This window comes from Gracilinanus agilis, chromosome 3 (assembly GCF_016433145.1).
Source record: "Gracilinanus agilis isolate LMUSP501 chromosome 3, AgileGrace, whole genome shotgun sequence".
Lineage (NCBI taxonomy): Eukaryota > Metazoa > Chordata > Mammalia > Didelphimorphia > Didelphidae > Gracilinanus > Gracilinanus agilis.
In genome coordinates, this window is record NC_058132.1 from 93,400,000 (window position 1) to 93,427,141 (window position 27,142).

Consider the following 27,142-nt stretch of genomic DNA (forward strand, 5'->3'; position numbering starts at 1 on the left):
GTCTTGGTGACCAGTCTGTAAAATGCAGGGGTTAGATAAGTGATCTCTAAAGCAGTTGTCTCCAAAGTTTGATCACAAAATCACTATCAGTAAAACAAACAAATAAACAAAAACTTGAGCATGTGCTCCATAGTGTTCATATATTTCCCTCTCTACAATTATTTGCCTTCTCTCTAACCTACAGAATTGCTATCTACCTTTTTAAAAGCCCATCTCAAATGCCACCCTCTCTAGGAAGTTTTTCCTGTTTCTCAAATTAGTAACAACTTTTCCCTCTTTGAAATCACAGAGTACTTGGTTTTACAACTTGAACATAAAATTCTACTCTTTTTTTTTAACTTTTTTTTAAAGCCCTAATATCTTTTTTTATATATATCCTTCTATATTAATTTCATTTGTTACAGGGCTAGGCAATGGGGGTTAAGTGACTTGCCCAGGGTCACATAGCTAGGAAGTGTCTGAAGCCAGATTTGAAACTAGGACCTCCTGTCTCTAGGCTTGGCTCTCAATCCACTGAGCCATCCAGCTGCCAGAATTATATAGCATTTTTTGAGTTAGAAGGAATTTTAAATATCATTATGTCCAGTCTTCACATTTCACAGAATAGGGAGCCAAGACACAGACAGGGAGGTTCAGTGACTTGCCTCTATACCATGATGCCTCCAAATTCTAATTTTTTCTCTGTTATATTAGCTACCAATCAACATCATCAATTTAGACTTAGAAAGGATGTTGAAGGTCATATACTCCACCTCTTCATTTTACATATGAGGAAATTGAGGCCCAGAGTAACTGGCCCAAGGTCACACAGGTATTAATGTAGCAGTCAGAATTTGAACCCAGGTTCTTAAATTATAAATCCAGCATTCCCTACCCCCCCGCCCCCACAGCACCACACTTGATCTCAGCATACAAATATATATGGGCACTATCCTAAAGCTACTAGTGGTTGGGGCAGTTAAGTTCAGGGTCCAAGGATGAGGCAGCTTAGGGTAACAGAAAACTGGACTATCCTTGGGGTCAGAAGCAATCATGTTATCTGAGGTTCAAATGTGAAAGTGGACATGGAAAGCACCCTGTAAACTACAAAATATCAAATGGAAGGGAGGTCTGTAGTGTTATAAGCCAAGTTCATAAAAATGAAACTGCTAAGTGGCCCAGGAGATGGAGGCCTGGACTTGGAAATCAGAAGACTAGAGCTCAAATTCACTTACTTGGTTGTGTGAACCTAGGCAAGGCATTTAACTTTTCTTCTGTAAAATGTAAATTATAACACTGCCTACTTCTCAGGGTTGTGATGATCATTAGCTACAGTAACATAAGTAATGCACTTTGCCAACCTTAAAGCTGAACAGTGATCTGATAAAGAATGTACCTAATGAAACACTTGATTATGAGAAACTGTTATTAGAGGTAGAGAGAACAGCATTGCATAAAGGATGCATTCTTGGCTGCCACCGGGGAATCCCTACTACCAGGATTGGGCTATGAGTTCTGGGAGAATGATCTCTCCACAGGCTTTGCTTGTCCTCTAGAGTAGTGATTATTAACATAAACTATATTTCAGACCAATAAAATCTCTCTTCCCTATCTTCCAAAGCTTCAAGGGAATATGGACAATGACAGAGGAGGGAGTCAAAATAGAAGGAGGGAAAGAGTGAAAAGGATGTCAGCTTATGTTTATATGTGTTAAAAGGAAAGACTTTTGTTAGTAAAAAGTCTAATGGAGTAATAATGGTTTGCTACACCATTTGAACACCATTGCCTACATCACCACCAATGATTCTGGGCAAATGACAGCAAAACTTTTTCCACTTACACTTATAAAAATATATTTTGTACCCCAAAGATTTGTTAGCTGAGGCACTACCATGAATGGCCAGCTATGATTCAAGATAAAATGCAATCATTTTTGAAACCAAAGTATGATTTTTTTTGCTATCTTATGTAAGCCAACATTTCTGCAGATTTAAACAAACAAACCAAAGTATAGTACCTGATATTATAAGTGTATATTTGCATATGCCCCAACGTAGGCTGTAAGTAACACATATAGAACTTTAGAAATCAGACTTTTGTATTAGAAAAATGGTTCATTTCTTTGTCTCACTAGTAATCTCTGTCACTAGGATTCAGACTAGCAGGGAAAATAGTTCTAGTTAGCTTACACACTGTTTTGTACTTTTTATATGAATGCATGCTTCCAATGGAATCAAGACTTGACAGCATTAATCTAAATGAACTTGCATATCCCAATAGAATTCACCAAGAAAAGAATAGTCCCTAAAGGTAATACAACTAGAGCCAACTTGAAAAATTTAAGGCTACAATAAAATTAGGAGAGTAAGGAATTGATTAGCATAGTGTCTAATTTAATCATAAAGTAATTTCCTTCAGTGAATAAAAATAGCAAACAAATCACTTCTCTGTATTGGCATAATACCACAAATGGTGTAATACCACAGGCTATTTGCCAGTGGGCCCATGTCTGCTCCCCTCTGTGCTTGTCCCGAGGCAGGGACCCGCCCTTAGTCTACAGTCTTTTCCTGCTCTTTCAGCAGCCACAGTAACCTTTTGTATCCTTCTTTCACTGGCCACATTTTGCCAAGGGTTCAGGGAGTGAATTCCTAGACAGGACTTGCTTGTAGCCATTTCTATTTGAACACCCCAAATGATTTTACTGACGACCTAGTGGTTAACTACCTACTGAGTCAGTAGCTAGCTTTGACTTTATCCCAACAGCTGTTCATTCTACTTAATGGTTGTTATAAGTCTCTCTTTTAAAAAAAATACATTTATTTTGTTTGAATGAAAGAATTAGTAATGTGAGAGATATCCTTGGATATTTTGTAAAAACTGGCTTCATAATTAACTCATGAGATTGTAGGATTTTTAGCTTAAAGGGACCTTGAAGATCATAGCATCCAATTTACTCATTTTATAAGAGGAAACTAAGGCTCAGAGCCATTAAATGACTTAAGGTCAGTGTTGAAAGGAATTCAGAGATCATCTAATTCAACTTCCTCGTTTCGTTGAGGATGATAAAATTTGGGTCCCATGAGTTTATGTAACTGACACTACACAGGGAATCAGCAATAGAGCTGAACGTAAAAACAGCACCCAGTGCTGCAAAAACAAACAAAAAACTTTCTTTTTGCAAGTAAGTCATATTGATAAATTTGCTGCATTTCTCTATTATAACTAGCATAACTTGTAAATGATACTGGATATGTGTCAGCTAAAGAAATTTCTGAATAAACAATAACAACATAGAAGCACCCTGAAAAGCTTAGCATTTCACATCCTCATCCAGTGTAAATAATTCTCTGCCAGGTTTTCTTCTTTTCCTTTGGTATTCCCTGAAAAGGGCAAAATGTTCTTTTCATTCTTAGAAATCTTGCCTTGAATGAGTTTGAAACACTATTTTCCCAAATGTCTCATAAAGCCAATTCTCTGCTTGGTATTGCTATTTTTGACTGACTGTTTCTTGTCATCTAGCTGCTTTCTCTTACTTCCAATTAACTCCTCACACTCTCCAGCCGACTGATTGGCACATTACACTATTTACCAAGACCAAGGAAATATGAATTTTTAACCCTACACAGATTATATGTGGGAGTTTGGGGTGATATGATATAAAATTTCCAAGGACAGAATCTACTCATGAGAAATCACAGATACCAAAGACATTATTACATATATATTCTAGCACATGACATCCAATATTCTTTCTATTCAATTCAATAAATACTTCTAAAATATCTACTATGTGTATGGCATATGGATTTTATTTTTATTAATGCAATGATTCTCTTGTGGGCTACCAAGATATGTGACATTCTTCCTTTAGCAACTGGCCATGGGTAAATGAGCTTTTCTTCTTTTATTTTCTCCTTTACTCTCCATTCTCATTTCTCTACTACTTCTCAATGGTTCAAGAAGCAGAGCAGGGGCCTCTTAATTCTAGATTCCTTCATTTATTTAGGGACAGCTAGGTGACACCATAGAGTGCTAGGCCTGGAGTCAGGAAGACCTGAGTTCAAATCGAACCACAGACATTTACTAGCTGTGTGACCCTAACAAGTCACTTCGCCTTGTTTGCCTCAGTTTTCTCATCTGTTAAACAATCTCAAAAAAGGAAAGGGGAAACTATTCCAATATCTTTACTAAGAAAACCCCAAAAGGGGTCACAAAGAGTTAGACACAACTGAAATGACTGAACAAAATGGAGCATCTTGTGTCAATCTATTTACATAAGTGGCATTTTCTTTATGATGAAAGGGTCCATTCTTCAGCCCCACATAAATCATCTTCTATAATCCTAGAATCGGAATAGTCTAGAGCTGGAAAGAACCTCAGCGTTACCAAGCCTAACATCCAAAGATAGAATGGGCAACCTTTGGGGAGGTACAGGATCATCCTGTCACTAAAGTTCTTCAAGGGGAATCCAGATGACTGCTTGTCAGGGAGATCAGAAGGAGGATTCCTCTTCAGATTAGGGTCAGATAAGCAACTATGCAGTCTTTTCCAAATCTGAAATTCTACAAAACTTTTTTCTTCAATCTTTAAGAACAAAGACTAAGTACTATAGTAGAAAGCTTTGTCCCCACTGCTTATAACCATTATGTGTGCCCACAGGCAAGATATTTTCTCTCTCAGAGTCTCATTTCTCTCATCTGCAAACCAAGGACAATAATACTGGCATTACCTGCCCATATGGGGTTGTGAGGAAAGCATACTATATACCTCAAAGTACTATATAAATGTGGCCTACTAATTTATTATTTTCCATAATATTATTAAGTGTTAGACAAGAAAAGTTAAAATACATACAACCAGAAAAACATAAATCCTCAGATTATATTTGGAGGTAATCAAATCTGGGTACAGCTAATAGTTTTAGATCCCCATCATTCACTTCTAGAGCTGGCAGGGAACTTTAAGGTTATCTTCAGGAAATGGCCATGTATTATATGTATGTTGTATTGTGTGAATGATAAGGTCATAGGTTTATGAGTAGACCTTTTTGATTTAAAATTTGATTTTTCATTAGAAATATTTTAAAGTCCAATATTCCACTAATCTTCCATTTCCCCCCAGTAGAATGATACTCAAGTTTGCAGGATAAATTAGTCTTGGTAATAAATCTATCATTTTACTTTTGTAACACCTTATTCCAAGTTTTCACTGTTCTTTATAGGCATAGCTGCCAAGTTTGGTGTGATCTTGGTTAAAGTTCTTTGGTATTTGAACTTCTATTTTCAATTGGCTCTCTGGTTCTGGATAGTTTTCATTTATGATTTCTTGAAGAATGGCAAGTAGGCAATTTTTCTGGTCATAGTTTTCAGGGAGTCTGCTGATTCTTAGATTCTTAAATAATCCTTCCTTGATCCATTTTTTGGGTCAGCTGTTTTCAATAACGGATAGGAAAGTCTTTTCTTTTTTTTCCCCATCTTTTGATATTAATCTATTTTTTTCTTGTTTTGTAGAATCACTTATTTCTACTTAGTTTATTCTAATTTTCAGAAAGCCCATTGTTTGGATAAGAGTTCCATCTTTTGTTTTAAGCTATGTGTTCTCCTTCCAGTTCTTTCCTCCAAAACTCTATTTCATTTAAAAAAATTTTTTTAAACTATTTTCATTTCCTTCACTTATTCTCATAGTGTTTGTGGTCAGGCTAGTTTTTTTTTTTTCTCTCTACAGCTGAATTTGTAGGGGGCAGCTGGGTGGCTCAGTGGATCAAGAGCCAGGCCTAGATACTGGAGGTCCTAGGTTCAAATCCAGCCTCAGACACTTCCCAGCTGTGTGACCCTGGGCAAGTCACTTGACCCCCATTGCCTACCCTTACCACTCTTCTGCTTTTGAGCCAATACACAGTACTGACTCCAAGACGGAAGCTAAGGGTTTAAAAAAAAAAATAAATTTGTAATTATTTTGGTATTACTCTCTTCATTTCAGTGTGTCTCTTGGGTATCTCTAGATCATACTATTTCTTCATATTCAGTATCTTCTATTTATTCATAGTTCTAGCCTTAGTTTCTAATTTGGGACTTTGACTCTGGGCCAGGTTCTACCACACCCATAGAATGGGCTGGTAGAACCTTGTTTGATCCTGACCTCATTGTTAGAGGCTCATAATATGATCAGAGACTAGGAGATAGGAGAAAACTTAGAGATACCTTAAAGGCCACTGAGTCTAGACTTCTCATTTTTTCATAGATAAGAAACAAGAGCACAGAGTGGTTTGGTGACTTGTCCAAGGTCACACAGCTGGGAAGTGTCTGAGGCTGGATTTGAACCTAGGACCTCCAGTATCTAGGCCTGGCTCTTAAAAGTTTGAGCTGGTATTTGAGCCTGGTTATTCCTGCATTCAGAGAAGCAGCTCGTTTCAGGCCCACCTGGTCCCCCAGGATTTAGAGTGCTACAACCTTCAGATATTAGAGGGGCATCCCAGTGGGAGGACTGAGAAATGTCCAGCCATGTGTTCTCAGTCAGCACAATCTTTCAGATAAGAGATGGGTTGTTTCTACCCCTCTGTTGAGACACTGTTTCTCCTTAAATGTCCTGACTTTTAGGTGCATGTTACTTTCTATTGTATTACTATAATTAATCCTTCAAGGTTTCCTTCTTGTTCTTTTTCCATTCTCCAACCTTGAATCCTGTCTTTCTCCCCCTTCCATTTGTCTCAGGTGTGATATTCACTATTTCTCCCTGTTCTGTATTTTAATTCTTCTAGGCTTGGAGTTCCATTTAAAAAGGTAGAATAATACCAAAAGAGAAAGGAGTATTTACTGAAATACTACAAAGTAGAATGGTGCAATCCAAAGTGTAGAGTAAGAGGATCTGGGTTTAAATCCCAGCTGTGCTCAATACTACCAATTTGGCCTTTGAAGTCATTTAACCTCTTTAGGCCTCACTATCTCAACTACCTCATCTATAAAATAAGGGGACTAGGCTGGATGATCTCATAATAAAACACCTAATTCCTTTGATGTCAGTTTGAAGAAGTGAAAAAAAGTGAAAATTTAAAGTCATAATAGCAGTTTATAAATATAAACCTACACATATATATACCTTCCATTTTCCAGTAAATGTTGCCAAACCAGGGCATCCTCACAAAAAAACTGGAAAATCAAATGAGTCTCCACTAAATGGGTTAATCAATATGTCTAATAAGCTTAAGGCCATGGGGTTTTTAATTAAACATTTCTATGTAAAAAAGTAATTCCCTCTAATGGACAAATATGAACGCTCTAAACTCCAACAAGCTGTTCCTTTGCTGGTGTAGATTAATTCCTATACACCCACAACATGATTTTTCAGTTGGCTCCTAACATATATAACACTTAACTATTTAGGCCTAAACAAGGCTATAATTTTCAAGCAATTAAGTCTTTGGAGTTCCATCAGAAATATCATACTTCATCTTCTAAAGTGTAGTAATAATTTCTATAAGCAGAGCTTGAAACCCAATAAATATCAAAGAATATGATATATTTAAATCAATTCCTCTTATAAAGAAGACCAGTATCATAAGAGTGGATGGAGGGAAGGAAAAAAGGGAATCTTCTGGAAACCAAGTCTAGCATTCATAGAAACTAGCAGCAACAACAAGAAGAGCCATTAGTCATAGAATTATAATAATAAATGATGGCTTTTCCCAGAGTGGGAATCAATAACTTTCTGGTAAAGGAATATTCCATTCCTTACAAAAATCCTCAATAACAGAAGGTGGAGAAGGCACCAAATAGAACTTCCAAGGGATGGAGAGTCAGCCCTCAAAAGTATAGGAGGAGGGCAGAGAAGGGCAGCCTCTGGCAATTCAGATTTCTTCAGTCAGTCATTTTTAAGTACCTTCAATGAACATGATGAAGATCTTGCCCCAGAGCTTACCTGTGCATATTCTCTCTCAATTGCAGCCTTCTTCTGACTGAATGTCCTAAAAAAAAGAACAAACATTTATTACAAAAAAAAATGCACAATAAATGAGACAAAAGCAACCTTCAAACATTCCCTATAATTCACCAAGGGGAAGAGGGAAAATTACAGAAAAAAATTTCATAATCCTATGATAAAATTTACCAGACTAACTCAACTCAAAAGTATAATGTAATTAAGTGTTATGATTCAAGCCCAAAATAGGTAGTCACATATCAAAGTAACATTTTGAGTTGGCAGGTGTTTGATTTTTTTTTTTAAATAGGAAAAGAATAGACAAATCAAGCAATAAGCAAAATCTCTTTATTTTTCACTATCATCTAGCTTTACCAATGGTGACACATCTATTCTGCTAGCGGAAAAGTTGAGTACTTAGAACTTATTAAAATCTTATTGATCTTTTACATGTAAATATATTATAAAGAAGAGGTCCTTAATCTGAAGTCCATGGATCCCCAAGAAGTCTATGATTAGAGAGTGGGGAGTCCAGGAACTTGGATGGGGGGAAAAAAATGACATTATTTTCACTAACCTCTTACCTGACTATTTGCTTCAATTATTTAAAATCATCACTCTGAAAAGGAGTCTACAAACTTCAGAATTTCTGCTAGAGTGGAACATACATTTCCAATACTGTACAAGGAACAATAAGGAGGAGGAGGAAAACTTAAAGAGTCATGATGGCTTCAGGGTATTTGAGGTTGACTACAGTTAAGTTTTCCATGTAGCAAATTTCTTCATTACACTCAAGTTGAGCAAAAGATTTTCTCATGCTATTCTGAACAAAATCATGAAAAAAAAATTAACATTTCAAACAACAGTCATCCTACACTTCCATGTTTCAAAAAATTTGTGATTTCATTCATGTGTCCTCCCTCTACCAACACAAATCACATTTCCACACTTTAGTAAGAATGGCCAATCTGTGAGTTAGTATTACCTAAAAATAATAATAGAATTGTGACCATTAATGCCCTCACGTTAGTGTACTTAACTAGTCTAATTCAGAGATGACACCATCTACTTCCCAGTCACCACACCAAGCTACATGTGGTGTGCTACATCCAGACCATCTTCCTAATCTGTCCCAACCCTGTATTATGCCCTCTATCCCTCAGCTCTGAAGAGGGAAGCTTTCCCTTATACTGCCTGGAGCCATGCCTCAATCACCCCTCTTCCTCTCCAGTCCCACATCACACAGGAATCTCAAACTCAAAAGGACAAAACAACTCTATCACTGTCAAAGGCAACAGCCCCCATGTCCCCTTCCCCTCCATCCCTAAGTCATCCAGGTTTGCGACCTCGGGGTTATCCTCACTGACAACCCCACTGATCTCTTGCCAAGGCTTTATCCTACAGCCATGACAGCTCTCCTATCTCTCCTAGAGAGTCCTCCCCTCTACCCAGCCGCCTCTCAGTGTGGGCTCTCACTACCTCACAACCATATTATTACAACTGACTTCTGTTTGGGCAGGTCCTAGGCCTCAAGGCTTTCCCCATAGCAATCCATCCTCCACTCAAGTACCAAAGCTATCTTCCTAAAGTGCAGGTCTGACCATGTCACATTGCAAGCTCTGGGGGGCACCTCTTACCCCTGGATCAGTTAGAGAATCATACTGAGCATTTAAAGCCTCTTGGGACCTTGTCCATTCCTACCTTCTACTCTTCTTTCACTGTATTCCCCTCTATCCCTTATATTGACTAAATTACTGCTTCTTACCCAGGATACTCCACTTCCCAATTCCATGTATTTTTATTCATCTCTACATGCCTGGAATGATCTCCCACCTCATCTCAATCTCCTAGCTCCTTTAACACTCAGTTCAAATCCCACCTTCTGCAAAAGACTTTCCCTCATTGTTCCTTCCCAATACTATCTTCCTCCCCACCACTGGTGCCTTCCCTCTGAGATTACCTTCCATTTTTACAGTACACTTATACATACATAGCTATTTACGTGTTGTCTCCCTCATAAGAATGTGATTTCCTTGAAGTCAGGGTCCAGGTTTTTCCATTTCTTTATATCTTCCACCCTTAGCACCCTTCGTACCTGACACAGAGCCAGCACTTCATATATGCTTGTTAATTGCCTGTCAGTCAGTCTACCTGGTCCTGGTAGCCTTTGCACCTCAGGGGAATCTGCTAAAATTTACAATCAACCAGTATAGCCCTTAAGAGCTTTAGGTCCCTACTAAGCCACAATGAGGCATTAGAGTAAGATTTATTCTGATTCCAAAGAAATTTCACTATTCCTTTTCCCTCACTGCTTGACTCTCCCCTCCGCTCATTGGAGTTGGAATGAAAAAAATTGCACTAACACAATTTCACCAACTTAAAAACCAACACATAGAGAAAAAAACATTCAATATGTACTAGAAGGCAAAAACTAACATAGATTAGCTGATACATTCAGCTTAAAAAAAACCAAAACTACCTAGTAGTACTTTACATAATTCTAGGATGACAGGGCTATGGCTTACAGTTATAAGGAATCTTCTAGTCCAACTCTATTTTGCAGAGGTCTAGGTGGGCTTTCAAAAAGTATGGTACATTAAAACTACATCTTTATAATCAAACAACTGACCAAAAGGTGTAAAGAATATAAACTTCCATTAGGCTTGTTTTGTGACTTTTTTTTTTAAGCAATTAATTCAATAGAGCTAAATATAAGCTTAAAGGCTCTCTTCCAACAGAGTGTCTTCCATGTATATGTCAAGATCCCTTGAAAAATATTAACAGAGATAAGATTGTTCTCGGAAGCTTTGATTATTAATAAAAGAGGCCTGTCAAAGCTGTTTGCTACTGTCATGGAGGGTGTCCAGCACAAAGCAGAAATCGAAGAGGGATTCTCTACAGGTGGTGAGAAGCTCCAGATATTCCTGTTTGTTTTAATTGTATCTCCCCTAAATGAGATCCATAAATCACTAAAAGAACTTACCCAATCCACACATTAAAAAAAATCAAGAGGGGCAGCTGGGTAGCTCAGTGGATTGAGAGTCAGGCCTAGAGACGGGAGGTCCTAGGTTCAAATTTGGCCTCAGACACTTCCCAGCTGTGTGACCCTGGGCAAGTCACTTGACCCCCATTGCCCACTCTTCCACCTATGAGACAATACACAGAAGTTATGGGTTAAAAAAAATTTTTTTGTTAAATCAAGAGATGACTCTATGCAGCAGGATAGATTACCTAGAGTTGGTCTTTAGTCCATCAGTACATTCATCTTGGATATTGTAAATGGTCAATGAGTTAAAACTCATAACTGATAAGAAAAAGAAGAGGAGGAGAGCAGACTAGATGACCTTAGGTAAAATGAAGAGTATATTTTAATCATCTTAAGCTCCCTGAAACAAAGCTCTCATTAAAAAAATATAATAATAAACTTTTCTGTCTATGCTAAATGTTTACTTTTTTTTGTTGTTTAAAACCTTATCTTCCACCTTAGAATCAATACTATGTAATGGTTCCAAGGCAAAAGAGTGTTATGGGCTAGGCAATGAGGGTTAAGTGACTTGCCCAGGATGACATGTCTAGTAAGTGCCTGAGGCCAGATTAAAACCTTGCCTTTAATCCTCTGAGCCATCTAGCTGCCCTTTTTTACTCTTTTAAAAACATTTCTTCTCAATTACTACAAGCATTTTCCCCTCCCATCTGCCATAAAAAAAAAGAAAGAAAAAAAATACTTGAAGCAAGTAAGAGTAAGGAAAAAAAAAACCCTAAGCAAAAGAATATTGGCCCCAAAATGCAGGCCTCATTCTCAATATCAGTCTATCACATCTCTGTAATGAATTGGGTGGCATTCTTCAGTATGGATTCCTCTGGAATTATGGTTGATTGCTACACTGATTAAGAGTTCTTAAATCTTTCAGAATTGGATTTGTTTTACAATACTGATGTTACAATACAAAATTGTTCTCCTACTTCTGCTTATTTTACATTACATAATAGCCTTCCCCCATTTCTCAGAAATTGTCTCTTTCTTAATTTCTTATAGCATAATGGTATTCCCATACATTTATAATACCACGGCCTATCTTTTATGGTTGTGAGTCATAGAAAACTAGAGTCTCAAAACAGTTAAAATTTAGGAATCGCAAGAGGCAACATCTAGCTTTGAATACACATGATTTAATTTCTACTTTATTTATAGCTTGTTTATTTGCTCACACATAAAAGGCATTCATTAAGTAGAGACCAAATGTATACAGTGTTAGTCTTGAGGTCAGGAAGATTCAGGGTCAAAGCTTACTTCTAACAGTATGACACAGTCTGGGTAATTATAAGCAAGCTGCTTAAGCTCTCAGTCTCCATTTTCTAATTTTTAAAATGGGGGCTTTGAACTAGATTTTCTCTGATCTCCCTTCTAGCTCCAAATGTCTGATTTTATTCTTTTTAACTTGGAATCATCATTCTCAAATGGAGATGTTTTGTTAATAGTTTGCAAGAAAAAAAAAACTTAGGGTTTGTTTGTTTTTATATCCTGAAAATATGAGTGGTAGACAATCTAAAGACAAGATAATGTACTTATAACCTTAGTCCTCGCTTTTCCCAAGCTAAGGAAATGAATCATGTTGCCAGAGATGACACAGTAGTATCCAAATCTGAAGCTTTTGTATTTTTATGTTTGTGTTTAACATATAGGGTGAATCTAGGAAGATAAGTAAGGGGAAATTAAATAAAAGGGAAATTAAATAAAATCTTTCAAAACTCTACCTTGAATAATGGTTTGAATTTCATATTTTCATAGGAACTCATTTGTTCAGTCAGTATTACAGAGTAGCAATTCAACTTTACTTGCCCACCTGCCCAAAAAGTGAGCTGCCTTCCCCATAGCTTTACCACTGTATTTAAAAAGTAACTCAAGTTTCTTTTAAAAGCGTTATTTATAATTTAGACTTCGACTTGGAAGAACTCTCCATTGTGGGACTTGTTCAAGTTCATACAAGCGGAGCCAAAATTCAAATCTAAATCTTGACCACAAATTCATTATAATTTTCTCTGCACCATTAAACAGATTTAAGTCATTTCAGAGTCAGTCATGTTATAGTCATTTACAAACAGATCACTTATAAATAAAGTTAAAAAAACTAAAAGAAAAGATAAAGATGAGAAGGTATAGTTTTTAATGTTTGATTTCAGAAGCTCTAAGCTAACATATTTAAAGAAAAATAGGCAAATGACTTAACCTTTCTGGGCCTCAGATCCCTAATCTACAAAATTAAATAGCCTCAGAGGTTCTTCCCAGCTCCAATTCATATGTACTTATGAATCCTCCCTCACCACCACCTCTACTACCCAATTGACAATGGAAAGGGCTACATTCACCTTGAGTATAAACTAAATTTACAAAACATTAAGGAAAAGGAAGACAGAAAAGCAAGCAGTATCAGCTCTGAAAAGTTTAAGAGGAGAAAGTGAGCCTACAGTGGGTTTAACATGAGATTCAGTTAAAGCAGATTTTTCTAAGACTATTTATGAATGAAACTAGAAGAGGCCAACAAACAGAATGAAGGCGAAACAAATCTGCTTTCATTTTTATAGGATTTATTTTCAATAGTAACAATAGCAGAACCATAGCAAAACGACAACAATTGGCTTCTTTTGCTTCTGTACCCAGTGTACTATGTAATGAAGTAAGGAAACATGACCACACCTAGCCAAGAACACAGAAGTAATCTACATTAGAGGTGACAAATCTGCAAAAGATCTGAGATAATGATTTACATGTCTACATTCCAAGTGTATCCTCAAGGGATCAAGATGACTAACATTTAAGTCTAGGAAATTGTGTTCATCCACTCATATGTCTTCTAATACTTGGTAACTAAAATATTTAATTTTCAACATTCTTGAGCAAAATGTAGGCTCCTCCATCAAGGTATCTTTCAAGAGAATATAAAAATGATTTAATTCTCCACAAAAGATTAAACTATAGGTAGTACCACACCTAAAGATGAGAGGTCCTGGGTTCAAATGTCACTTCAGACATTTCCTAGCTCTGTGATCCTGGGCATAATCCTTGGAACAGATACTTACTTTCAATTCTAAGACAGAAGCCAAAGGTTTAAAAGAAAAGACAACTATATGTTTAACTTTATTCAATAACTGGCTAAACAATGACATGAAGCAAGGTATTAATTGAGGATATATACTGAAAAAAAGCATTTGCCAAAGTCCTAGAAGATGTCCTCCATGAAATCCAAAGGTTCTGAGTTAGTTTTTAATATACAAATGACAATATACTATAATTGCAAAGAGCAGAATGGACTTCGAATCAGATTCTCCTTCCCTATGACTCACTCCTTCCTCTGAAATCTATTCTTCATCTTCACTATGACTTTTATTTAATTCTTCTATCTAAACCTCTTCTCCCAGGACATTCTTCCATGATAATGTCAACTGTCCATTATTTCAAAAATCATTTTTACAGAGATCATTGTGTACTTCTGTTCTGGACACATATCTTGAATATTATGCTAAATTTTTGTGTTAAAAGCACCATATTGGAACTAACAAGCTAGAGAGTCTCCATATGAAATTGTTCAGACTTGGGATATTTAGGCTGGAAAAGAAAAGACTTAGAGACTCACAATAGCTGTCATCAAATACTTGATGGACTCCCAAGTGGAAAAGGGATGAGATTTGTTTGGCTTGGCTAAGTACAATTGATAAAAATCATGGGGAGATTTAAGGCATCAGATAAAGAAATATTTTTGTAATATTAGAACCTTCTAAAAGTGGCATGGTCTACCTTCTTCTGATGCCTCCAAAGGAAGGACAGACAAGATTTGTTAGATGTTAAAAAGGATACTTATTCTTAGTCAGGTATCAATTAGAACAGTCAGCTCTAGGGACCTATTTCAACTCCAACTGTTTGGACAATCAGATGTCCTGGTTCTACTATGTCCAAAACACAGCTCATTATCTTTTAACACTAAAACATAATCTTCCAGAGTTATCAAATAGGAAAAGCAGGAAGATATGGACCTAGAGAATCTAGGTTCTAATTCTGCCTCTGAAACTTAATGACAATGTAACTACAGGCAAGTCACTTAGCCTCTTTGTGCCTCAGTTTCCTCATCTGTAAAATGAGGTGTTTTTTTTTTACCAGATCGCCTTTAATATTCCTTCTAGCTCTAACTCTAAGATTCTACCCTCCTGTAACTCTCAGATTCACAAGCCAGCTTTAATTACAACCCTCAATTCCCATCTCATTTAGTTAACTTTCTCTTGAACATCTCTACCTACATTTTGGTCTATTTCTTCTCCAAACATACCAAGTCAACATAGTTTGATCAAGAAAAGGGAATGTTATATTTCCTTACTGCCTGTAATTTCCTTACTGCCTTTAATTAATAACTTTTATTTATGCTTTTTTTATATCAGAATTTCTCCAAATTTAGCCTCCTTCCCTTTAAATTATTTTACAAAGAGAATTTTGAGCATAATCCAGCTAAATAGAACAACTGTGTGTTTTCTAGACCTCTGGTCTCCCATCTTTCTAACAAGGGGAATATATGGGAGAGGGGGAAGGTAAGCCTCTGTTCTCTGAGTTCTTGAATAGTCGGTACTTTAATTTGAGTTTTGTATGTTCTTTCATTTTCTGACAGGTTTATGAAGATTGGCAGATAAAGAAAACATAAATAAAGTTTAACTAGATTTAGGTAAAGCATAAATGCAGAGACACAATATCTCTTGTGCCATTCTTGGGGACAATAAATGAACTACACAAAAATAAGGCTAGGTAGATGAAAATCTAGTTGAATGGTTGCCCCCTCCCCCCAAAAAAGTCATTAATGTTTCAATCTCAATTTGGAAGGTCTCTAGTTGACTTCCTCAGGGATCCATGCTTATCTTTGTACTGTAACATTTTATCCAATGTTCTAGATAAAGGCAAAAACTTCTCAAATTTTCAGATTATGCAAATCTAGGAGCAATAACTAACAATAACAACAATGTTTTAGGTGACAGACTCAAGATTAAAAAAATTCCTACTATTTAGTATTAGACTAAATCTTGTAAGAAGAAATGTAATAGAAATAAATGTGAAGTCTTACAATTGGGTTCAAAAAAAGAAAAAATTCACAAGAACAAGATGGAGGAGGCACAACTAGTCAGCAATTCATCTGAAAAACTTGTAGAGATTCTAGTGGATTGCAGGCTCGGATGCATGGCAATAATGCAATATGGCACCCCCACACCCAAATAACTGCAAACTTGACTAATGTTAAACTTAAAAATCTTTAGGTAATCTGCATCAAGGGGTGAGTATTCAAGAGTAGAAGAGTGATTTGTTCACTGTTCTGTCCTGGTACAGACCAAATTTAGAGCACTGTGTTCAGTTCTGAGTGTGTTTTGGGGGGGGGAAAAAGAAGAGTTGGAAAGTATGCAAACAAGAGTAACCAAGATGGTGAACATAAAGATGTTAACAAATAAAAACTGGTTGAAGGAACTAGGGACATTTAGCAAGGAGAAGAGAAGGCTTAGGAAGAAATGATTTCTCTTTTTCAAGTATTTCAAGGCCTGGCACATGGAAGAATAGACTTATACTTAGCACTTGAGGGCAGAACTAGGAGCAATTTGAAATGTGATAAATTTAGACTTTATATACAGTAAAAACTCTGTAATAATTGAAACTATTCAAAAGTAGACGAGGCTGCCTCAGGAGGTATAATGGATTATCTGTCCTGTGAGATCTTCAAGCAAAAGTTTCTTTGAATACCTCTATCCCTGGAATGCCCTTTAAATGCCAGACTAGGCAAGATAAAGGAACATCTCAATGGATGGACTCTCTGCACAAGCTTAGCTATTTTGCCTGAGTCTAGTCTAAACTTAACTTTTTGAGATGATAGGACCATAGAAAGTAATGCTAGTTATCAAGCCTGTCAATTAGCAATGGTCCTAGGGGCCCAAATTAGGCTAAAGGCAAACACAGATAGTTGGCTTCAAAAACCTTAGTGATTAGAGCCCTTTCTCCCATTTTCCTGCCCTAACCTGATCTATCCATCAAAATGATGTCAGAAACCTGTATTCAAGTTTCAGTTCTGCCACTTAAAAGCACTGTCTGTGCCTTGTAAACAAAGATGTTTAATCAATATTCATTGAATCAAATGTGTGACTTCATCTACAAAAGTTGCCAAAAGGCCATTCTTACTTTTGATCTAAGGAAAAACTCCCTAAAAATAAAAAGCTGTCCCAAAGTAGATTGAGCTGCCAGTCTTGGGATAATAAACTGGATCCAGATTTGGTAATAAAAGAAAAATATTGGGCTGGGACCTGTTGGCCCTGCTTATTGAAGCTAACGAACAAGATCTCCATGTTTGCTGTTAGGACTAATTTGAACCTCTAGAGCAGTGGTTCCCAAACTTTTTTGGCCTACTGCCCCCTTTCCAGAAAAAATATTACTTAATGCCCCCTGGAAATTAAGTTTTTAAAAAATTTAATAGCAATTAATAGGAAAGATATATGTATTAATGTTTCTACCTTTTTCGTAAAATAAAGTGAAGGTGTAAATTAGAAACATTGAACTTTGAAATTATGAAAATATTTATTGAACTCTGAATAGAATGTAATACAAAAAAAGTTAAAACATTTGAAATCATCTTGATGAGAAGGATGAACCTGGTGTACTGATACCAATTTAGTAATCCTCTCTCTATTTTCGTCAGCAGTAATCTTAAATCACCTCGATTGACTATTTGCAATTGGTTTCTTTTTTTTGTTAATAAATTGGTTACTGAACTAAATCCATGGTCCAAAATGCACCTGTGGCCATCACCGCCTCCCTGGATCGCTGTAGCACCCACCAGGGGGTGCTCTGGAACACTTGCTAATTGGTGAACTTGAGACATCAGCCTCAAAAGGTGATCTAGACTAGAGTATATGGGAAATTACATGGTGGTTTTGCTTGTTTTTATTTTTTAAAAAATAATCTCAAACTAATCTGCTATGCAAAAGTTTACTGTTTTAATATCAATATTCTCTTGATCAGGAATAATGGAACACAGGAATCTATGAAAAGTTAAAATTATAAACATCCTGAAAGACAGACATAATCTGTACCATACATAGTACAGGAGAATAAGATTTAGTGTGGAAATAAACTCGAGAGTTCACAGATTAACTAGCCCAAACTCTTCATTTTATTAGTAAGAAAACTGAGGCTCCAAAAGGTTGTGACTTCCCCAATATTGTGTGTATGTCTATATATACATATATATATGTAAAAATGGCAACTTAGAATCTGAAGTCATATTTGACTCCAAATAGAATGATCTTTCCACTACACCATGTGAGTTGTTAATTAAAAATAACTGATATGCAAAAACCTGAGTAACAAAAATTATTAGACATGCATATTACCAGAAAAATAGGTAGGTCAATCAGGTTAACAAGAACAAGGCACCAGAAAGTCAACTTGAAAGGCAGCTAAGTGGTGCCATAGTGCACAGAGGCTAGATCCAGAATCAAAGACATGAATTCAAATCCAGCTTCAGACACTTACTAGCTGTGTAGCCCTGGACAAGTTCCTTAATTTCTGTCTCAGTTTCCCCATCTGTAAAATAGGGGTAATAATAGCACCTATATCCCAGGTTATTGTGAGGATGAAATGAGATTTTAAAATCTACATTTTAAAATTTACATTTTTAAAAATGTAAAGCATTTATCACAGTGCTTAGCACAATACAAATTAGCTAGTAGCACTAATTGTATCTGTTCTTCACTACTTCCAAATGTTTTTACAGATCTATGATTACATGGCTCAACAGATAGTATCATGAGTTACTGTGGCCACTTTTCCTCTGGTGATATCCTTCTTGTGCACTTTACTAGGTTGGACTTCAGACAATAGACACATAGTCTACTATTGGGTCAATACGAGCCTTTCAAAGTTCTGGAAGAACCTGTCAGATCTTGGCATCCTTTGCTGGTTTAGTCTTAGAGAACATGGGGTCAGTCCCATGCCATGAGGACACAAAAGATTCAGTGGAATTTGTAATACTAACCTACTTCAAGTCAGAACAGAATTCTAGGTCCCTGAGATACAATGACGACCTCTGTGAAAGATAGACATGCTGTGCCATCAAGTTCTTTGACTGGCTTTAATTAGTACAGTGAAGTTCCTCATTTTCAGCGGCATCATTAGTCATCTTACAAGTCAGGGGAAATGAAGCTAACACCACTCATTCCTCTGGTCAGATGCAAGAATGCCAAGGGTATTCCAAGAATGCAAAGTCCCATGATGCACAGGCTTTTGAGTCTCTGAACCTAGGGACTCATACATTCTGTTGCTTCAGAAGCAAAAAGCTAGTGGACCTTTACATCCTTAAATTTAGAAGCTCCCCAATTCCCTCCCACCTCCAACAGCAAGGGAGAGAGAATAAGTCTTCAGTAAAAACACCTTTACTCCTTGCAGTTCAAGCTTTCAACTGGTAGTATTTAGACAGCCAAACCTCAGGGCTCTTTATGGTTCTTTTAGCCACAGGAAGGAATAGAGAGAACTGGCACTAACAGTGGGTGTTGGCACTAAGAAAAAGATCCACAAAGGATAAATGCAATGAAAATAGTGACAAAGCTTGGGTCTAAGTGTCTTGTCATGGAGGCTATAATTTAGGAACTTGGAAAGGAGATGGCAGAAGAGACTAGTGAAATTCTAGTGATCTAGATTATCCAATAATAGCTTAATTGCATTTAGATCAATAATAAATTGTTAGGAGCAATTTGATCCCAGACCATTTCCCAGTTACTTCGACAAAAAAGGAACAAAAAAGCAGCTTTAAAGATGGGGGAAGGGGGAGATAAACAGAGGTCTCTTTTTTATTGATCTAAATACATTTAACTATCTCTGCACTCAAACATCTAATCCCCCATCCTCACTCCCCCCCCCATTTTAATAAGGAAATTTTTAAAAGTTCTGAAGTGGTTTTTTTGTGTCAGCCACAGATATGTCTAGTGCTGAACTTCCTTCACATTCTAAGAAGAATATGGAGAAAATAGAACTTTCAGGGAAAAGCGGCTGAAATGAATAACAGGAATTTATAAAATCTGCCTGTGAAGACAGTTCAGAATAGGATGACTATCCATCGCTTTTGATACTTAAGCAGCAAGCAACAATTCTGACTAGGGGAAAGAGTCTATGCTGTGTCGAGTCTGTCTAGCTCCATTAATCTACAATAAATTCTTCCTACTACAATTTAAGCTAGATGAAAGAGATCATATGTTAACAACCTTCTGTCTAATTGGGAAGCAGTATAGTACAGGGGGAAAAGAACATTACAAAGATCAAGATCTGAGTAATAACATGCAACAAGTCTCCTGACCTCTTTGTACCACTCAGCCTCCTTATTTCTAACAGGAAAGGATTAGACCAGGGGTCGGCAACGTATGGCTCTTGAGCCATATCTGGCTCTTTTGAGGGCCAGATTTGGCTCTTTCTGCAGGAGCCATAAAGTCAATTTTTTTTCAGGCACTGTTACAGGAGGACGCACTGTGAGCACTGTACGACTCTCACGAAATTACATTTTTAAAAATGTGGTGTTTATGGCTCTCATGGCCAAAAAGGTTGCCGACCCCTGGATTAGACTAAATGACCTCTAAGGTCCTTTCCGATTCTAAAAACTTATGAATCTATCTGAAATCCATAATTATATTCTGTCCCCTTATTCAATTCTAAACTAAATGTGATAATTGGATTCTACCTTAAGATAATGAGATTATAGATTCAGAGTTCAAAGGGGAATTGGATATTATCCAGTCTGATCATTATCATTTTACAGATCAGGAAATTGAGGTCTAGATAGATTAAGTGATTTGCCCATGGTCAAAAATATAGCAGAACCAAAATCTGAATGCAAATTCTGACTCCAAATGCAGTACTCTTTCCATTACAACACATTGCCTCAAATAAAACATGAAGAGCTGAAAAACTCCTAATTTTAAAAACTTGTCAAGGTCTATAGCACTTTTTTATCTGGTTTGTCTAAATATCATAAGAAAGCCTTCAAACTATGAGAAAGAGAAACCTGTGGACACAAGTCATGTCACACAGTTTATCAATTCAATTCAATCCAATCCAATCATCAGATGAGTCCCTACCACATTCAAGGCATCAACAAACTAAAAGTCCCTGCCCTAAAGAAGCTAAAATTCAACCAGGGGATACAATATGTAAACAAATAAGTAAATATAAAAATCATGTGAGAAGGGAGAGAACATTAGTAGATTAGGAAAGGTTTCCCACATTAGCTATCACATGAGATGAGCCTAGAAGAGTTTTGAAAGGACCAGATAAGGAAAAAGCACACGTCAGATATATTGGGACAGTTTCTGCAAAGGTTAGGGCAAAAGGATTAAATATTGAGTTTGTAGAACAATATGTAGCCCAGTTTAGCCCAAATGTAAGAATTCATGAAGAGTCATTGGAAATAAATCTAGAAAAGCTGGCTAATGTGTTTTCAAAGCCAAACTGAAGAGTTAATACTTTATTCTAGAATCAAAAAGGAACCAGTGAAGACTCTTGAATAAGGGAGTCATGTGGTCAATTCTGTGCTTGAAAGAGATTATTTTGATAACTTTACAGAAAATGTATTAGAAAGACATGGTCAGTTTGTTTTCAAACTGATCATGACCTAATCTGAGAAAAATATATCCCTGAAGGGTTAAATGTTCATTCAAAATAAATCCGAATCACCTAAGTTTGGGGGGTATTTTTTGTTTTTTAAAAGAATACTCTTCCTCCCCAGGCTGCCTTGTAAACTTACCAAGAACACAGAACATAATGACAGGATTCACTAAATGTGCCTGCTATGAGCTGTAGCTATTCTACTATCTCTGAGAAAGGCCTTGTCTAGGCATCTTTTCCTTAAACAGACTGGTCTTGGCTAATACTAATGAGACTAGGCTATAACACATAAAGGAGCAGGGACCTGAGGCCAGGCCAAAGAGAGAGAAGGCAACAGATCTGGCAGGAAGATCAGCTTTGCCCTCTCTGGGAGCTTTGGGAGATGCCAGCAGCACAGGGATACAGAGGAAGCTAGGGAAGGCAGATGCTCCCAGCTGGCAGCTGGAAGCAGCAGTCAGGACAATAAGGACCCAGGCAGAGCAGGCACTCCCACAGACAACAGAGGTCCTGTACAAACCAGTCTTAGTTGGTATGCCTATACATGCTCCTAGGAACTAAGGGCATGATTGGGATGAGGAGAAGACCCTGAAAACTGTGTGGGAAAGGAAGTTTATCACCATCATTTGCTTTCATTTAATAACCTTTTAGTGTTTTTGTTACTAGGACTGGATTTTAAATTGCCCTGGCTTTGGATTTCTATGAGATTAATGAACGGAATGAATAAACTTTAGACAAGGAAGACATGCTACAAACAAACAGGATATGAAAGCAGAAATGGCAAATCTGATTCACCAACCTCTCTATCTGCTGACATCCTACCAGGAATAGAGCAAATAAATGTGACTTTACTTGGAAAAAAAGGATCCCTCCCAATTATTCTCTCCAAAGAACACTGTATTATTCTAATTCTCTTTCACTTTTTATCATCTTAAAATGACTGCAGCATGGCAGAATATTTTTATACACATTCTATTGGTTTTTCGAATAATCACAAAAGGATTAACTCATCTATGCCACCTTTATTATTTCATGTCAATTTTATTTACTATTTTATATCAATTCTCTCAAGTCCTCTCTACAATGTCAACATGGGTCAGCCCTTAATACCTTCTCTGAATACCTGCTGTAGACCCACCCATCATGACAAGTTTTTGAGTTATTTTCAACAGCTCTTATGGATCATCTGCAATCACGTAGCTCTTTTTATCAAATTTTTCCTCTTGTGACCAAAGGCAAACATTTTCATGATGGTTTACCAAAGTTGGGGTACCACTTGTGACAGAGATGCAAATATAATTTAGCTCTGTATATTTCCTTCTAAGAATTATACAAAGTCCTTTTGGTCTTCCTGAAGAGCTGGCTGGCGAGCGGGAGAGAGAATGGGCTCCGGCGGTAAAATTAAAAGATAGGCGCGGTCATATATATATATATATTTACCAACATGGCCATGGTTTTAATTAAACTACTAATTTCTCTTATTATATCAGTCTTTATCATTTTTAACCTTAACAGCTCCATTGAAGAAAATAAAGTCAAGCTAATTGGCTCATAGTTGGGTAAATTTGTGACTGGAGAACTCATTAGCAGCACCCTTTTAGTTATTTAGAATGAATGAACATGTCAGAAACAGTGTCATAAAAAATAAAACACAAAATTAAACATGCAAAAACAGGAAAATTTCCTTCTAGTATTTATTAAGTGCTTTACATTCATTATTCCAACTGATTCTCAGAACAGCTCTGTAAATTAGGTAATACAGATATTAGTAACTCCATTTTATATCATCAGAAAGCAAGGTCCAAAGAGGTTAAAAGACTTGTCCCAAGTGACACATGTCTAACATAGACAGGATTCTAAACTGAGTCTTCAAATTTTAAAATCCCAAGGCTTTTTTCACTAGGCCACACCTGCTTCTATCATCTTGTAAGTTTTGTAGATAGAAATATTCATAGTTGAATTACTTTCCAAGCAATGTATACTGAAGTCAAATCCAAAATGAAACCAGGGTCTCTTGTATCTCAGTTGCTCACTGCAACCATCTAATCAGGGGGACTGAAAGTCAGGAAAAAGGACCAAAGCAATTCATGCCTGTGACTATGAACAAAAAAAAGGAAGTATGTACCACTTACAAGACTTCTCTACGTGAAAAGAATGTTCATTTAACATATTTAAACGTATGAGAATTAAGTTTGTTTGGAGGTTTTTTCCCCTTTAAGTTTGCCTTTCTTTCCTTTTCTGTTTCTACATCCTCTCATTATTCTTCCAAGAGAAAGAAAAGAGAGAACAGAAAAGATACAGAGAAACTGAGAGTATGACAAAGCCTGCCCAGCAGAGCAATGGGCTCCCTCACCCTTAAAATGCAAATACTTCAGGCCAATTTTATATTTCACCTGAACACAGTGCCCTGGAGTTTACCAAAGGCCTTTCCTCCCAACTCCCTTGAGACATGCACTGTGCAAATATTATTACCTCCATTTTACAGATGGAAAAACTGAACCTCAGAGAGAGGAAGTTCACGCCCCTAATAAGTAGTAGACTTGAAAAACACTCCATGTGCAGTGTTGTATCCCTACTAGCTATGGGTTATCATATCCTGAGGAACATATCACCCATTCAACTCAAAGTGGAAGGGCTACCCGAAGCTTCCCCTTCTTCACCTGTTCATCCTTTTGGATGCCTTTGACATGGCTTCCTTGATCCTAACCCTGCTACCTGCTACAAAAGAGTGTAGCCTCTGGAATGAAATGACCCAAGTTCAGATAAGCTCTAGATACAGTGGTTAGACAATGGAATCAGGTTGTCCAATAGTGTTGGACTCTTCATGACCCTGTGGACTAACTGTCCATAGGCTTTTCTTGGCAAAGATATTGGAGTGGTTTGTCATTTCCTCCTCTAGTTTTTATGCAGGCAGAGGTTAAATGACTTGTCCAGGATCACACAGCTAGTTTCTGAGGCCACATGCCAACTCTGGTCTTTCTGACTCCAGGCCCGATGCTTTATACACCTCATTGCTTTTCAGGAATCAAGAAGACACATGTTCAAATGACACTTAATAAAAGTGTGTTATCCTGGGCAAGCCACTTAACTTCTGTTTGCCTCAGTTTCCTCAACTGTAAAATCATCATAATAATAATAATAACAAAACCAGGCAACTCAAGGTGACTCAGTAGATAGAGATCCAGTCCTGAAGACAGGAGGTTCTCGGTTCAAATATGACTTCAGATACTTACTAGCTGTATGACCCTGAGCAAATCATTTAGCTCCAGTTGCCCAGTCCTTATTGTTCTTCTGCCTTAGAACTAATACTTAGTATGTATTCTAGGACAGAATGTAAGGATTTCAAAATAATAATAATAATAATAATAATAATAATAATAATAATAATAAAAGAAAGGTTCAGACTGGGTGGCTTCTGAGATTCTTTAGAACTCTAAAACTATGATCCTCTACTTAAGTTAATTATGAATACATTATTCCTAACTTACTAATATTTAGTAGCTATAAAATGGATGAAAAAAACTGCCCCAACTTAAGAGGCAGCCTGTAAAGTATGTATACCTTGGATAAGTATCACAAATATGCAACAGAGTGAGTCCAAAGTTAGGACAGCAGGCTAGAATCACATTTAGGAAGTTGTTCACTACTTTCAATGATCCAAAATGACCAACCACAAAAGCTAATTTATTTACAATATTTTCCTAGTGAAGCCACTTAGCTACAAATCATGAATTACAACCATCTCAGAAGACTCCAAATTAAGGGTAACACAAGGAGTAATAGAGAGCCTTATGGTAGATGTTGGTCTGACGGATGTTAGCAATGAAGTCTTACATGGGGCAAGTGCCATTAAAGGCATTATCAAAGAAATTTATGACCAGAAAAGGAGATGGAAAGTTCATGTACCAAGAGAGACAGTTAACATACAGACAGCCTAAATGTTACACTGGTACTCAGGAGATCACTGAAAGAATGAAAGGAAAGCCTCTAATATAGGAGTCTCCTCTATGAAGGATTTACATAAAGAGAAGGGCAAGAATTGCAGAGGATGTGCAGTGCTGCTATCTACACTGATTCTAGTGAAGGAAGGTCCCATACCTGTGAGGTTATGAATCCATCAAAGTAAGATGTAAAGGTAAGAAACAGATAGGAAGAGAGAAAGAGGACGGCACACCATTTCCTCCATCAAAGGCTTTTGCACATACTCATTTATCTGGAATTAGAGAAGGATGATGTCTTTTTCATACTATACCAATCCTCAGAAAAGTGACTGGCCATGAAACATGAAAATGTTCTTCTCTCTTCCTTATAAGTCAAGAGATCTTGATATAATTTAGAGATTTATAAACTGGCCTCATGAAATATTTTTAAAAGTATAAAAACTGGCACCAACCTGACTACCTCCCCTATTGAGAAATGAAAAATGTAAAATGCAGAAAGGAGGGAATTTTAAGATCATTCAAATCAAATCTCTCATTTTACAGAAGAGAAAAAAACGAGGCTCAGAAAGCCAAATTATTTTGCCCTGCCCACACTGCTAAGTAATTGAGCTAGGATTCCATTGCTGGTCCACTGATCCTACATTCAGCACTCTATGCTATATATACACATATACCATACCTAATGTTAAATAGCAGTTCATTTTCTGTTAACTACTTTCAGGGCACTGTTAAATGGCTATATAATTTCCATAGGAGCCAAAAAAACAAACAACACCAAAAACCCACTTCAGTCTTAGCAAAGACAGCTGCTACTCTCATGAGGAAACATTTCTCAAACTGAGAGCTCAACATATGAGCTACCCTCGGCAACAGAGCTAAAAATCAGTTCTTGTTTTTCTTTGACATGATATGAAATTTCTATCAAATAGCAAAAAAAAAAAAAAAAAAAAAAAGTTAAGTAATTCCAATATGTAAATAAAGACAAAACTCTGCTGTCTTCTCCAACCTAGAGCTCTGCACACAGTAGAAACTTGGTAAAACTAAATTGAATGGTTACTTCAGTTCAGGTGCTGGCTTTACCCTCCTCCCTACTCCACCCTACACACACAAAGGTTTTTCTCCTTTTGAAAAATTAATCAAGTAATGAGCATGTATTGTTTACTATGTGCCAGGTACTGTGCTTCTGTGCTAAAGTGGGGGGATAGAATACCAAAAAAGGCAAAAACTATTCTTACTCTCAAAAAGATCTTGCCACTACCAAGCTCTAATTCAGTTTAAGTTGACATAGTTTATTTCTAAGAATCATTAAAGTAACCAAATAGAAACTTACTTTAGTTTTACCATGTTTCTCTCTTCCCTCCCCTGCACTAGTTACAAATCTCAGACACTAACCTCGTGAGAAATTTCTAATACATGACCAAACCCTTCTATTTTTAACCAGCTGACCAGGCCTTTGAATTTTTTGCTGGTTTTGAAAGTAGAGGCAAAAAACCAGAGTGGAGATTCGAATGCTCAGAAGACAGGCAACAGGAGAGACACCCCCACAGCCCAGCTCCTCTCCAGGGCAGCCTTTAATCAGCTCTCCAGGGGATTGAGAGCACACCTCGGAACTACTAAGAGCTACTCATCTTACCCTCAGGCTATAAAA

General features: G+C 36.9%; 1 protein-coding gene across 1 annotated transcript in view; it reads right to left on the reverse strand.

Moving 5' to 3' along the window:
• The window catches only part of FCHSD2 (FCH and double SH3 domains 2), a 336,543-nt gene that overhangs the window by 262,068 nt on the left and 47,333 nt on the right, over positions 1-27,142 (reverse strand). Inside the window, exon 3 of the mRNA XM_044668112.1 lies at positions 7,894-7,939. Within this exon, the coding sequence (XP_044524047.1) occupies positions 7,894-7,939 (46 nt within the window). The remainder of the gene's footprint in view (positions 1-7,893; positions 7,940-27,142) is intronic.